Consider the following 12,118-nt stretch of genomic DNA (forward strand, 5'->3'; position numbering starts at 1 on the left):
CAGTGCTGAATCACACACATTTTCTTAAAGAAGAATGATATGTTCTTGAAATGACAAATTTTGATTTTGCTGAGCTCTTTTTAAGACTATCAATCATCTCTTTATCTCAAGATATCTACCAGTGGGCTTCACTGACTCAGTATAACTGCACTATTATTTGTTGACATGCTGATGTTAAGTGTTATGTGAATCTTCCTCTCCTGCTTGAAGCGATGACTTCATGATCAAACTGACTTAGATATGACTTTATACCATGTTAATGAGACATTTTAGACATAATCCATAGAAGTTCATAAAATATGGACCAGGTCTAAAAGCATCAAAATGCATTTAGATCAGCAGGAAGAAATATTGGATTGGATTATGCAAGCTGATTTGCTTGTGTAAAAAAAAAGGCAACACAAAGACTTAACTGACCATTGTGTCCTAATGTAACACATGCTGAGTAACTGTCAAATTCCCAGCCTCCCCCCTGCTGTTTTTAGACTCTAAGCCCTCTCTCTCCATGAATGGGGAGACTCACATCCGGCTCAGCCCGTCAGTGCTGCATTTCCTTCCCTTCTCAACAAATTCAGTAATGGCCTTAACTGACTCCACTCCCCCTTCTCTTCTAATTAATCAGGAGATAAATTATTTAATGGAGAAATACAGATTAGTATATACTGTATATAGAGTTTAGTTAAAGAGCATCTCCATATGTTTTAAGACATATACAAATACAAAGCTTAATTAAGTGGTTAAAATTCTCTAAAAAGCACACCTACCTCTTCTCCCTCATCAAAAACTACAAAATATATGAAGATGCTATAATTTCTAGTTTCAAAACTTAAAGGTCCCATATTGTATAAAGGTAAGTGTTCTTTTATTATAAAGCAGGTCTGGGTTCTATATTAATACTGTGAAAGTATCAAATGATCAGTCCACAGAGAAATACACACAGCCTGTATTCAGAAACTGAGCCTTACAACCAGCCGTCAGGACTTCTGTAACTTTGTGATGTCACAACAAAGCAGTCTCCTCTCTCAGAGACGAGCCTGAGAAAGGAGATGTAAAACACCACTGAGATGTTTTTTGGTTCTTAAAACCACAAATATATCTTCTTATGGATCAGCACTTCAAGTAAACACAGGTAAAATATAAAATACAGGACCTTTAAAATGAGATTTAAAGATGATCACAGAGAAACTTTCATCCTTAAACAGGTGAAAGTGAAAACAGCCTTTTAGAGTGAAGCTCTGTACACACATCATTCTGCACAGTGAAGCTTAAACATCCAAGCAATGATCATAGAGACATTTTTGAACAGAGGGCGTCACTACACAAAGAAGTAGAGAACCCCTTCAATATATAATCAATCAGCATGTCATACAATTTAAAGCACTTTGGCAGACTTTCTTTACCCTTGAGCAGGATACGCTTCATGTTCATGGCTTCAATTTTAATGTTTTATAATCTAATGATGTATGTCCTAATATATTTTGCTTTACAGAGGCATCAACTCATAGTTCATGTGTTTTATATGGAAGGACTGGAAGATAGCGACTTAATATGTGTCTTTATGGCCCTCTGGTGGCGAGAGAGAGCAAGTTCTTTATATGTCTGAAGACAACGTTGGGCTCAAGCAAATCTATAATGAACACGAAGCAATTCAGTTAAAAAAATTATATTAGATTTGATAAAACCTTGGAGGAAAAATAGATAATCCTTTAGAAAATTAGACAAGTGTTGAACACACAGTGAGAACAGTAAACATGTCACTCATTGTATCATTTTATTTCTCAAATGTACTGTATACTGTCACAGTTTACAACACAACTTTAAATTTAAATACAAAGCAAAATAAATTTATTTCATACAAAATTAAATATGAGAAATAATATTAGTGTTATGGACTACTTTTTCCCCCATTCTCATCCTTCTCTACTGGAACTCCTTGACACCAAACTGTCTAAAGTCTTTCAGTCTATTTTCCCACCAAAGTTCACATTAATAGGAGTCGAGAATACATGAAGGACATGTACAGGCCCATTAAAACACAAAGAAAGCTAACAGTTGCTTTCAAGGTGGCTTTGATGTACCGAACTGTGATCTCATAAACTACCATTACTGGTTTACTACTACTGTTCATGTTTTCAAAGTCAAAATGTCTCAAAATCTTCAGCCGCAAGGAAGCAGCTGTCTGTAGAGCTACATAACGTGATGCAGATAAGGGGAAAGCGGAGCCTTTTGTACATATTAACCTTCTTGTACAGCTGTGTTTTGAAATAGTTCATCAATCAATCACACACCAAATAGATTACACACACACACACACACACGCGCTTACGGAGGAGGATCTGCTCAGACAGCATGCAGGTTGATATGTTCAAATTCAGTTTTTATTCAGCCAACGCTGCAGCTAAACACCATACAACACATTTCTGCTTCTTGTCTAACGGCAGGAGATACAGAGAGGACATGTTCAATTACACCATGAATCAGGAACGACTACAGGGAAGATAAAGCCACCATTGGTTACTGAGTTGATTGATAATGCAGGGTTTGAACAGCCAATCAGAATAAAGCCAATCATGCTTGATATCACACGTGATCAATACAATCAGCACAACCTGTGTGATGACGACACTGTTATCAAAGTTAACCTGAACTTGTCTTTGTTGGAGGCCATTGTTGCATCAATAAATAATCAAGCAATAAATCAATAAATAGATCAATAAATAGTTACTCATGATTGTAACACTCTGATATACAGTATATTTCAAGGTTTATCTGTGATTACTTCCACTATTTACATCAGCACAATATATACTGCACACACACTGCGTGCATACAGGTCTCTCTCACACGCACACACGCACGCACGCACGCACGCACGCACGCACGCACGCACGCACGCACGCACGCACGCACGCACGCACGCACGCACACACACACACACACACACACACACACACACACACACACACACACACACCACCATGTACAAACACATGCACACTGAATGAAAACCTACAGTGACGTTATTTCCCAGAACAATTGTTAATGTTTTACAGGTCCGGTCACAGAACACAACATTCAAACACATAGGAACGCTTCAGTATTTCCACACAGACACTCACACTCAGGTGCTTTCTGTTTCTCAGACTTGTGCGTGTGAAAAAAAAATGTATTCAATAGATTTGTTTCAAATAAGAAGTGCAGTTTCACATACATATTGTTCTGTTTATATATTATGCTGTATACACTGAATCAATGGCTGTTGAACCTGTGCAGGTTTGTAGGACTGAAGGAGAGGCAAGTGTAAGCTGAGGAGCTGAGGACTTTTTTGCATGTTTTTTTGCCCTTGAAGTTGAATGCATACTGCTGCCCGTGAAGTATAAAAGTATATCATTGTTTATTGTTTCGTACCGTCCAGGCAGCCACTGATTTCAGTCTACCGCTGGAAATCTTTAGAGCGCTTTATTGTGAAAAGTAAAGTTACAGTGTTATTGCATGTTAGTCTGGTTTCAAACAGGGATTCTGAATTACTGTACCTTCTGAAACTCTCCCTCCTTGGACACACACCACCTGCTGAACGTCAACTTTTCAATGCGAAAACCAGTGGCTACCTGTAAGGTACACATTAATGTGATCTGTAATCTTATGGCTTGTAAATGGTGATGATGATAATGATGATGATGAAGAAGTATATATTGTTAGAGGGCTAAAACATGTGAAACTTGTCAGAACAGGAATGGGTTGTTGTTTTTACTCACTGTCTCACCCAACCCGCTGCTTGACAGCAACTGCGGCTGCAATGGGACCCCACCCTCGGCCTGCGGAGTGTTTCCACCCAAGTGGCCCACCCTCCCTCCATAGTAACTGGACTGACCCATTCCTTTTCCAAACAAAAGGGGGTCTGCCAAAGGATTCCCAACAAGTCCAGTTTGCACCATACCCACTCCTCCACAGGGGGGGTTCATGTGAAGTCCCATTTGTGGACTCCCTCCCACAGGAACATGTTGTACTATTCCAGTTTCTGGAGCCACCTGAGCTGCCTGAAGCATACTGAAGCCAGAATAAGACACTCCGATTGTATGGGGTGGTAACTGAAAGACAGGAGTTTCACCGGAGGGATTAGCAGCTCCAAAAGTGGGAGTAGGTGCACCGTGGGAGGGTGCAAGGGTGAAACCACAAGGACTGCCAGGTAAGGGTGATGTTTCAGGAAGGGACACCCCTGCAACAGCACCTGATCTGACCACAGGGCCAGACGACATGCCCCTAGCTTTGAAAGCGCCTGGGAAATTAGGAAAAGTGATGGGAGGATGGAGGGATGAGGGGGAAGGAAGTAAGGGGGAGGGGTATACAGTTCAAAGTTTTCCAGCAAAGAGAAAATGCACCAAAAGCAGAGCAGAGAGAAGGATGAGAAGAGTTATATATCTGCTGGTTAATATACACTAGTATCTATACAGGGTAACGTCAGTAGGTTACTAATGCTTACACACACGCACAGACACACACATACATAACATCTATACTCTACAGCAAGACCACAGGGGAGGGGTGGGTAGGCAAAACACATAATCACAACAATCTTTTCCATACAAACCTATTGATAAATATTTATTTGTCAGTCATGCTGTCCCCACCCCTTTCTTTCTTTCTCTCTCTCTCTCTCTCTCTCTCTCTCTCTTTCTCTCTCTCTGGACTTAAGACTTCAGCTGAACAGTAGTGGAATGCATTTCTAACATCACTGCGTGTCTGATGTTTGGCATCTCAGTGATTTGTCAGTCTTGGAGGTTGATCATGCATCCATGTGAATCAAGCGCACCACAAGTAATTACACATGAAGCCTTTGTCAAAAATGGTCTTTTCCACCCAGAGCGAAGCATTTTTTCTGTCCTTACCGACGGCTTGTGTCTGGGCGGCGAGTGTGTTGATGAAGGGGCGTTGTTTGGGTTTGGGGTTAGAAGAAAACAGATCGTCCAAGTCAACCAGCGATGCCCCCGCTGAGCCCAAGAACGAAGCAGTCTTTCTATACATCTCCTCTCCTTGCATTGTTCGCTTTCCTGCAATACAATAAAGGTCCAATTCTACTCTAAAAGGTGTTTTCTTCAGGTGGACAGGTCAGGGAGGAAGAGAGAGCAAAGTGGAAGAGAAGGGTTAATTGATTAAGATTGTTAGCTGACTGACTGATGGAAAGATGGAGGTGAAATGGAGAAAATGGAGGAAGATGGTCACACGTGCAAATGACCATTAAATGTACACAAAAAAGGTGTATATTCATGCTGCCACACACACAGTTTCGTTTTTAGAGTCACCATTCTCAGCCAAGCACTATGCAGTCGGCATTTAGTAGACTTTAGTGGATTTAATCAGAGCGGAGAATTTCATTGCTGAACCCAAAGCAGACAATGAGGGTTTACTCTAATGAGTAATGGATGGGTCACAGATTCAAATCAGTTGAGACAGTGTAAATTGTGCGTTACCTGTGGCATTGCTAGTTGCATTGCTCGGTGCACCCCAGGGATCATTAGTTTTAGATTCTCCATCTCCAAAGGGGTCACTAGATGGGGAGGAGGCTGAGGGTGGAGCAGGTGAACCCCATGCATCACCTGTACTGGCTGGAGCTGAAGCTAAGTGGGAACATAGAACAGATAGAATGTAACAATAATATACTGCACATATAAAGTTTTAGTCTAATGGCTTTGTTATTTCTGTGATGAAATATTCTAAACACAAGGTTTATGTCCCAGCTTTTTCCACAGCCTTCTACCATATTATGCAACCTTCTTCAGTGAATAAAGTCAGGTGTCGTCATGTGACCCATGTACAGAATTTCAGAATTGGTTAACAAGTGGTCATCTATGGAGAGAAATTTGTAACCATGTCTCTGTTAAAAGGTGGTCACTGGCATCAAATGTCAATGCCCCCCTTGATCTCTCTCCAACTGTCCACTGACTGGTGGACCTGGTTGATGAATTTGAGACCTTCCCAGTCAACCACTAACAGACTCTTTCAATTGCTTATTATGGGGGTTCAGCGTCTTGCCTAAGGACACAGGAGGTGCTAGAGACCACCCCTGCAATTAGTCGACGACCCACTCTCCCGGCTGTGCCACGGATGCCATGGTGACTCCTTGAGCTTTGAAGACTTTCGCTAGATGTTCCAACAATCCAGCCACTTGATAAGTCCCACTGAGATAATTTTGTAACCACAGAGGTTACATTTCCCCCTTATCCATGTATGACCACTTGTTACCACAGAAGTTCTATGCTGACACCTAAGAAAATCCCATTCGCTGGAGGTCTCGGAAAAAGCTAAAAAGTAAATCTTGAATTTGGAATATTTCCTCACTTAAATGTGTCCTAAAGGTCCAAGAGTAAATCTGAAACCACTTATTTGTTTGCTTCTTACCTGGGGCTCCCCATGGGTCATTGTCCAGTTTGGATGCATCCCCAAATGGATCAGAACTATCACCAGGTGAGGAGGCGCTTGCCCCATCACCCCAGGGATCTCCAGCCTTTGTTTCCTTTGATGCTGAGGATGTCCCCCAGGGATCTTCCCCGGTGGCAGGTGGAGAGCTGGCAGGGGGTCCCCATGCATCTGCAGTGCCTTGGGGCGAGCTCACTGGAGGGGCATTGAAGGGATCTGAGGTGGCATCTTTTGGTGCACTGGATGGTGCTGCAAATGGGTCCTCTTTAGGGGGTGTTGTTGGTGCAGCGAAGGGGTCATCTGTTGTAGGTTTGGATGATGCAGAGAAAGGATCCTCTTTAGGTGGTGTTGTTGGGGCAACAAAGGGGTCATCTTCTGGAGATTTAGATGGTGCTGAGAAAGGATCCTCTTTGGGTGGTGTTATTGGTGCAGCAAAAGGGTCATCTTGAGCAGGTTTGGCTGGTGCAGAGAAAGGATCTTCTTTAGGCAGTGTTGTGGGAGCATTGAAGGGGTCATCTGATGCTGGTGCTGCAAATGGGTCTTCTTTAGGGGGTGTTGATGCTGGTGCTGTAAAGGGATCATCTTTTGGGGTACTGAATGGGTCATTTTTTGGGGCATTGAAAGGATCATCTTTTGGCGCGTTAAATGGGTCATCTTTTGGGGCATTAAATGGATCATCTTTTGGGGCGTTAAATGGGTCATCTTTTGGGGTGTTGAAAGGATCATCCTTTGGGCTGTCAAAAGGATCACCCTTTGGAGCACTGAATGGATCATCTTTAGGTGTATTAAATGGATCATTGTTAGACGAACTAAAAGGATCTGCTTTATCTTTTGGAGCAGCAAATGGATCCTCCTCGTCTTTGGGTGCATTGAAGGGGTCTGAACTGTCTTTTGGGGTGTTGAAAGGGTCATCTTTTGATGCACTAAATGGATCGGGTCCGTCTTTTGGTGCTGCAAAAGGATCTTCTCCATTCTTTGGCGCCGCAAATGGATCTTCGTCAGTTTTTGGTGCTGCAAATGGATCTTCATCAGTTTTTGGCGCTGAAAATGGATCTTCATCAGTTTTTGGTACTGCAAATGCATCTTCATCAGCTGTACTTGGAGCCACCCAAGGATCACTGCTAGCTGCTGTGTCAGTTGTGTCAGGTCTTGTGGGTGTGCCCCATGGATCTGTGGCCTCTTTAGGTTCTTTGGGGGCTCCCCATGGGTCTGGCTTCACCTCCTCCTTCTCCTCTGCCTTTTCCCCTCCCCAAGCATCAACTTTAACGTCATTGCCTTTGCCTGCATCCTCCCATTTCAGCTCATCTTCACTCATCTTGGCCTAGGACATTACAATAACACATTAGTAAAGTAAACGCAAACACTTATTGATTGAACTGGTTCATTTGAGTCAAGTTGCACCTGGATACTTGGCCTACAGTATTTGGTAATCATAACTATCCTCACATCTGCATGCCACATTTTTTGCACCAGATAATCCTGTTTTTGGTTGGAAAGGCATAGGTTAACAGAACTTCCTGTGTGATTAAGGGTGAATTAATGGGAGAGTTTCTGAGCCATTTCTTCGATTGCTTCTCTTTTGACTGACGTTAGTGAAAACTTGACTCAAACTTTGCAGTGGTTTTGGTTGACTATCCCACACAAAAACATGTTAGCCGACAAATTGTTCTTTAGCATGAAACAATGAATGATCAGGCAAATGTTCTCACAATGTATACCAGTACACTGTATAACAAGGTGTTTGAGGTCACATATCGTGGTGTTGTAGAACTGTGCTATTCTGTCCACTTGCTATAGCTGAACACTGTACTTGCTTAATTCTCACCCTTCTCTCTGCATCTTTCTTCTCAGCTTCCTGTTTGAGCCGTTCCTCTTTGCGGGCAGCAAAGGAAGCAGTCAAGTCAGCCACCGAGGGTATGTTGTCTAAGGATGGAAGCCCTGAGGCCCCGGCAACGTAGCATGGCTTGTAGTTAGGATCCTTGACGGCATCAGAGGATGAGGCTTTTTGATGAGATTTTTTTAAGAGACACAGATAAGTAAAGAGAGCTGTATTAAACTGTTGAAACAGTGGTTATTTAGCTGTGATGCTATAGGATAGAAGGGCTTACCAGCAGAACTTTTTGACGTCTTCTCTCTGGTCTTGAAGGCAAAGTCTCTTTCCTCCTTAAGTTTCTCGTCATCCTCCATTAGAACGAGGACAACCTTAGCCTTCTCTCTCACATTCACACCCTGGGACAGATATGCTTGCATTAGACTTTGATTTGGCTCTAACCATTGGAGAAAAATTCTATCTAAGCCTGAAAAACCTAACATGTACAGATCTTGTAAGTTCTAAATTTAGCCAAACACTTGAAAATAAGAAAGAAAAAGAAGATTTATACTCTGTGCTGAAAATAAATTAAGTCTGACTTAAGCCCTCTCAATTTATAAGTCTGTAAGTGACAAGCAGTGGTACTCTGGTGTTTCTGAATCAAACTTATATTGAACCAGCTTTGAATCTTTAATTGTGAACCTGGCTTAGAGGTTAGAAAGGAATATGATGACATGGATATGATAGTGCCAATAATAGATAATCTTAATGCATACCATGCAACCATTTTAATGGACACTAAAAGGTTGCATGCTTTGTATATTTTCAGGAAGCATGCATCACCTGATCTTTGCCATCCTTTTCTACAAAGCGATACTCTGTGAGGGCTTTGACGATGTAGATGTTGTCTTTCATTTTCAGAAGCACACGATCGTCACCGGTCTTTAAAAGGTACTCCAGCAGTGTCAGGGACTAGTGTAAAAAAAACATGACAGGAGACAAATGAATGTGAAACAAAATGTGTATAGTTGAAAGTAAAATAAACTGGCAAACCATACAGTCTTCAACAGTTTTCTTGTTTTACATCTGATTGGTGAATTCGTATCACTACACAACAATGAAAAGAACACACATGGTTGGCAGAGTCATCCGTTCTGATACTGAGTTTGTGATATCAGTACATCCGAAGTAGACGTGCAGTTTATGTCTTTAATAAGACCAAATAAATTAGTCATATCATGTGATGGAACAGGGAAAGCGTTTGCTGAGGCTGTGATAAACACCAATAAATTTCAACTCAGCTCTGACAGTTTAACTGCTGCTGGACTGGCCAACCAAACAGCAACAATCCCTGTACAGACATAGTCATTCTGACATAAAGTAGCACAGTTTTCATACTTACATTGCAGATAGCAGACACTGAACTCTTATTCCTTTTTTGGACATTGGCCATTCAGAGTCCTTGACTGATTTTCCCTGACTACAGCTGAACAAACCCCCATTGAAATTTTAATGTCTCTACTTTATGTGTTCATGTAACTGGTCACTTATGCTTTCTACTGAATTTGTATTTAATTTATAAAGCCAATTTTATTCCAGCATTTGCCTATCATGGGTTACAACAGAGCTGCTAATGCTGAAAAAACATTAGTCTGGGAAACATCTGTAATGTTTGCACAAGAAACAAAACTGTAGAGATATTCTTTGAAATAATATTTAAGAATACTGAATAAATTATAAAAATATTGGCTATTGACAGCCTCAGCACTAAAGAATTGGCTTTCAAAAGTCAGTATAGTTTATCAATGTATGTAACGCTAGGTAATAGTAAGAGATGGACAAAAGGTGTATTTGAAATGTGTGGTTTCTATAAATACACTGACAGCGAAATGGCTGTTGAAATGTGGTCTGAACACAAACTAGTGGGCATTGATTAACTTCAGTGTTATTCCTCCCCCTCCTGTTCCTCACCTTGTGGATGTGTCTCCAGTTCTTGTCATCTTTCAGGCGTTTCCAGAGCATAGTCATGATCTCGTTGCAGGCCACCACATTGTAGGTTAGGTCAGAGATATCGGCCATCTGAGAGCTGGATGGACCCCATGGGTCATTAGAGGTAGCCTCTCTCACCTGCAAAAGAAGCGGAAGAAGTAAGAACGTGACAGTGTTTAACACAGCCACAGGAAGTGTATGGTGGTGGCAGCCTAGAAGTTGGAGGTGTCAGAAGCAAACTGACAGCTGGACAATGAGGGATTGGCAGCAGTGTAGCAATTTCTCCTTGGAAACATTTCCTTTCATAATGCCACGGAAAATTATTAGTAATCAGTTCTGCTAGGAAATTACTGATCATGTCTCATCAGTTCAGCATTTTGGAAAGAAATTTGTCCCCTCTTTTCCCTGACTTAGAAAGCCTCGAGTTCAAGACTCATTAGAATGTCTCACTGAGACATAAGAAGTCTATGTTTTCAATGTGATATAAACTTGGAACCAGTGGTTTGACCTGTTGATCTTTAACCTTATTGTCTGTCCTTTCAAACTCAGTTTGAGCAGAAAACAAAAGTTTTGAACCACGGGCACTATTTACATTTTACTCAAGATATCAATGTTTCCAAAGATGCCACATATCTATTGTTCAATATCAAGGTGTATAAAATTATGCACAATGCATTTTTTCATTTCTTTCCCTATCGAATAAATGCAAAATCTTGAACCAAAACTTACAGGACACAACAATGAAATATTTAATTTACTGGTAAAGATAACATTAAACATAAAGATTACAGTTCACATAGTCACCTACCACTTGAATCTAGTTTCTCTTACCTTGACCTCAGCCTCAGAGTAGTTCTGGACCAGGTTCTTCAGCTGTCGGCGGAGCATAGAGGATGTCATGGTGTCTGGGTGGGAGGTGGGTAATCAAACCACCACGATCTGATGCAGAGAAAACTTGTGAACAATGCTGCATGCTCAAAGAGTTGCCAGACAGAACTGCACCAGAAAGATCCACATCCACATACCAATATCAAATAACACATGGAACAAGCTAGTTTCATACCTTTTTGTAAAGCCTGGCTGTGCTGTCAAAGTCTAATTTTTAAGTTGCTTGCGTGCAGCTGCTGGCTCAGTGAGCATTCATCCTGCTGGTCTCTCTTCCCCCTGACTGCATTGGCTTGTCTCAGGACGTGAGAAACCAGATCCTAACGCTGCAGGGAGGAACCAGTCAACAGAAAATAGAGCTGAGGCAAGAGGTGGCACTGACTCACAATGGCAAGCATACAATTATGTATGTGTGACTGCAAAGCTAGACTATAGGTGGTAGAAGTGACGGCTTGTGTCCGTATGTCAGATTGTCATAACCACTGCGACAAGCACAGATCCTCAGACTGGGTTAGCTATGTGGCTAAGCTACCAGCTAGTTAGCTGCCAGCATCCTGGGGTTTGTGTGAGAAAATAAGCTAAAACCTCATTTAAAGCGCAGGATGATAATCAGTGTGAACCACAGCAACCGTAAGTCGACGTGCTTATGAATAATGTATCTATCAGGAGTCACACTTCGTGTTTTCAGGACCTCGGAGAGCGAATGAAGACGACCAGCAGCCGTCAATATGGCTAACGGCCGAGCGTTGTTGTCAAGCCAGCAAGAATCTGCTTAATTATCAGACTTAAGCGACCAAGGGAGGGATTCTATTTCAAGAAACAGGCGCTGCTTTTAGTTCAGAATAACGCTCACTGACGTCGTGTATCTTCGTGAATCAAAAATACGTATTTATAGAAAAAAATAAAGGACTAACCCTCGAGTGGATCTTCAGGAACCTTCGAGGAGACGACACGACACGGCGGTTTCCGCTTCCGCAGTTTTCAGCACCTGCAAGCAGTGTTGCCAGATATGACTGACAA

General features: G+C 41.8%; 1 protein-coding gene across 2 annotated transcripts; it reads right to left on the reverse strand.

Annotated features, from left to right (window-relative positions):
- Positions 1-2,937: 2,937 nt before the first annotated feature.
- On the reverse strand, positions 2,938-12,057 carry LOC111233217 (epsin-2-like). 2 transcript variants are annotated; one of them, XM_022760983.1, is made up of 11 exons: positions 12,013-12,039; positions 11,277-11,424; positions 11,045-11,152; positions 10,196-10,351; positions 9,068-9,196; positions 8,523-8,643; positions 8,240-8,415; positions 6,397-7,735; positions 5,469-5,615; positions 4,887-5,048; positions 2,938-4,276 (listed from the first exon to the last, which is right to left on the reverse strand). In XM_022760983.1, exons 3-11 carry the CDS (start codon positions 11,111-11,113, stop codon positions 3,723-3,725), a joined length of 2,853 nt encoding a protein of 950 aa, XP_022616704.1. In that variant the 5' UTR covers positions 11,114-11,152; positions 11,277-11,424; positions 12,013-12,039; the 3' UTR covers positions 2,938-3,722. The 2 variants fall into 2 exon arrangements, with proteins under 2 accessions (XP_022616704.1, XP_022616705.1); XM_022760984.1 differs by lacking the exon at positions 11,277-11,424 and having other exon boundaries at positions 12,013-12,057.
- Positions 12,058-12,118: the final 61 nt, after the last annotated feature.

The sequence above is a fragment of the Seriola dumerili genome, unplaced genomic scaffold (assembly GCF_002260705.1).
Source record: "Seriola dumerili isolate Sdu_G_001 unplaced genomic scaffold, Sdu_1.0 BDQW01000381.1, whole genome shotgun sequence".
In the NCBI taxonomy this organism is placed as follows: domain Eukaryota; kingdom Metazoa; phylum Chordata; class Actinopteri; order Carangiformes; family Carangidae; genus Seriola; species Seriola dumerili.

Bases quoted from the DNA above. Each gene is read 5' to 3' on its own strand.
- LOC111233217 (XM_022760984.1), bottom strand. From the start codon at position 11,113: ATGACATCCTCTATGCTCCGCCGACAGCTGAAGAACCTGGTCCAGAAC. The intron at 5,049-5,468 runs GTAACGCACAAT...ATTGTATTGCAG, and splicing joins TGCAACTAGCAATGCCACAG to GAAAGCGAACAATGCAAGGA. The intron at 4,277-4,886 runs GTAAGGACAGAA...CTAATTTCCCAG, and splicing joins CGCCCAGACACAAGCCGTCG to GCGCTTTCAAAGCTAGGGGC.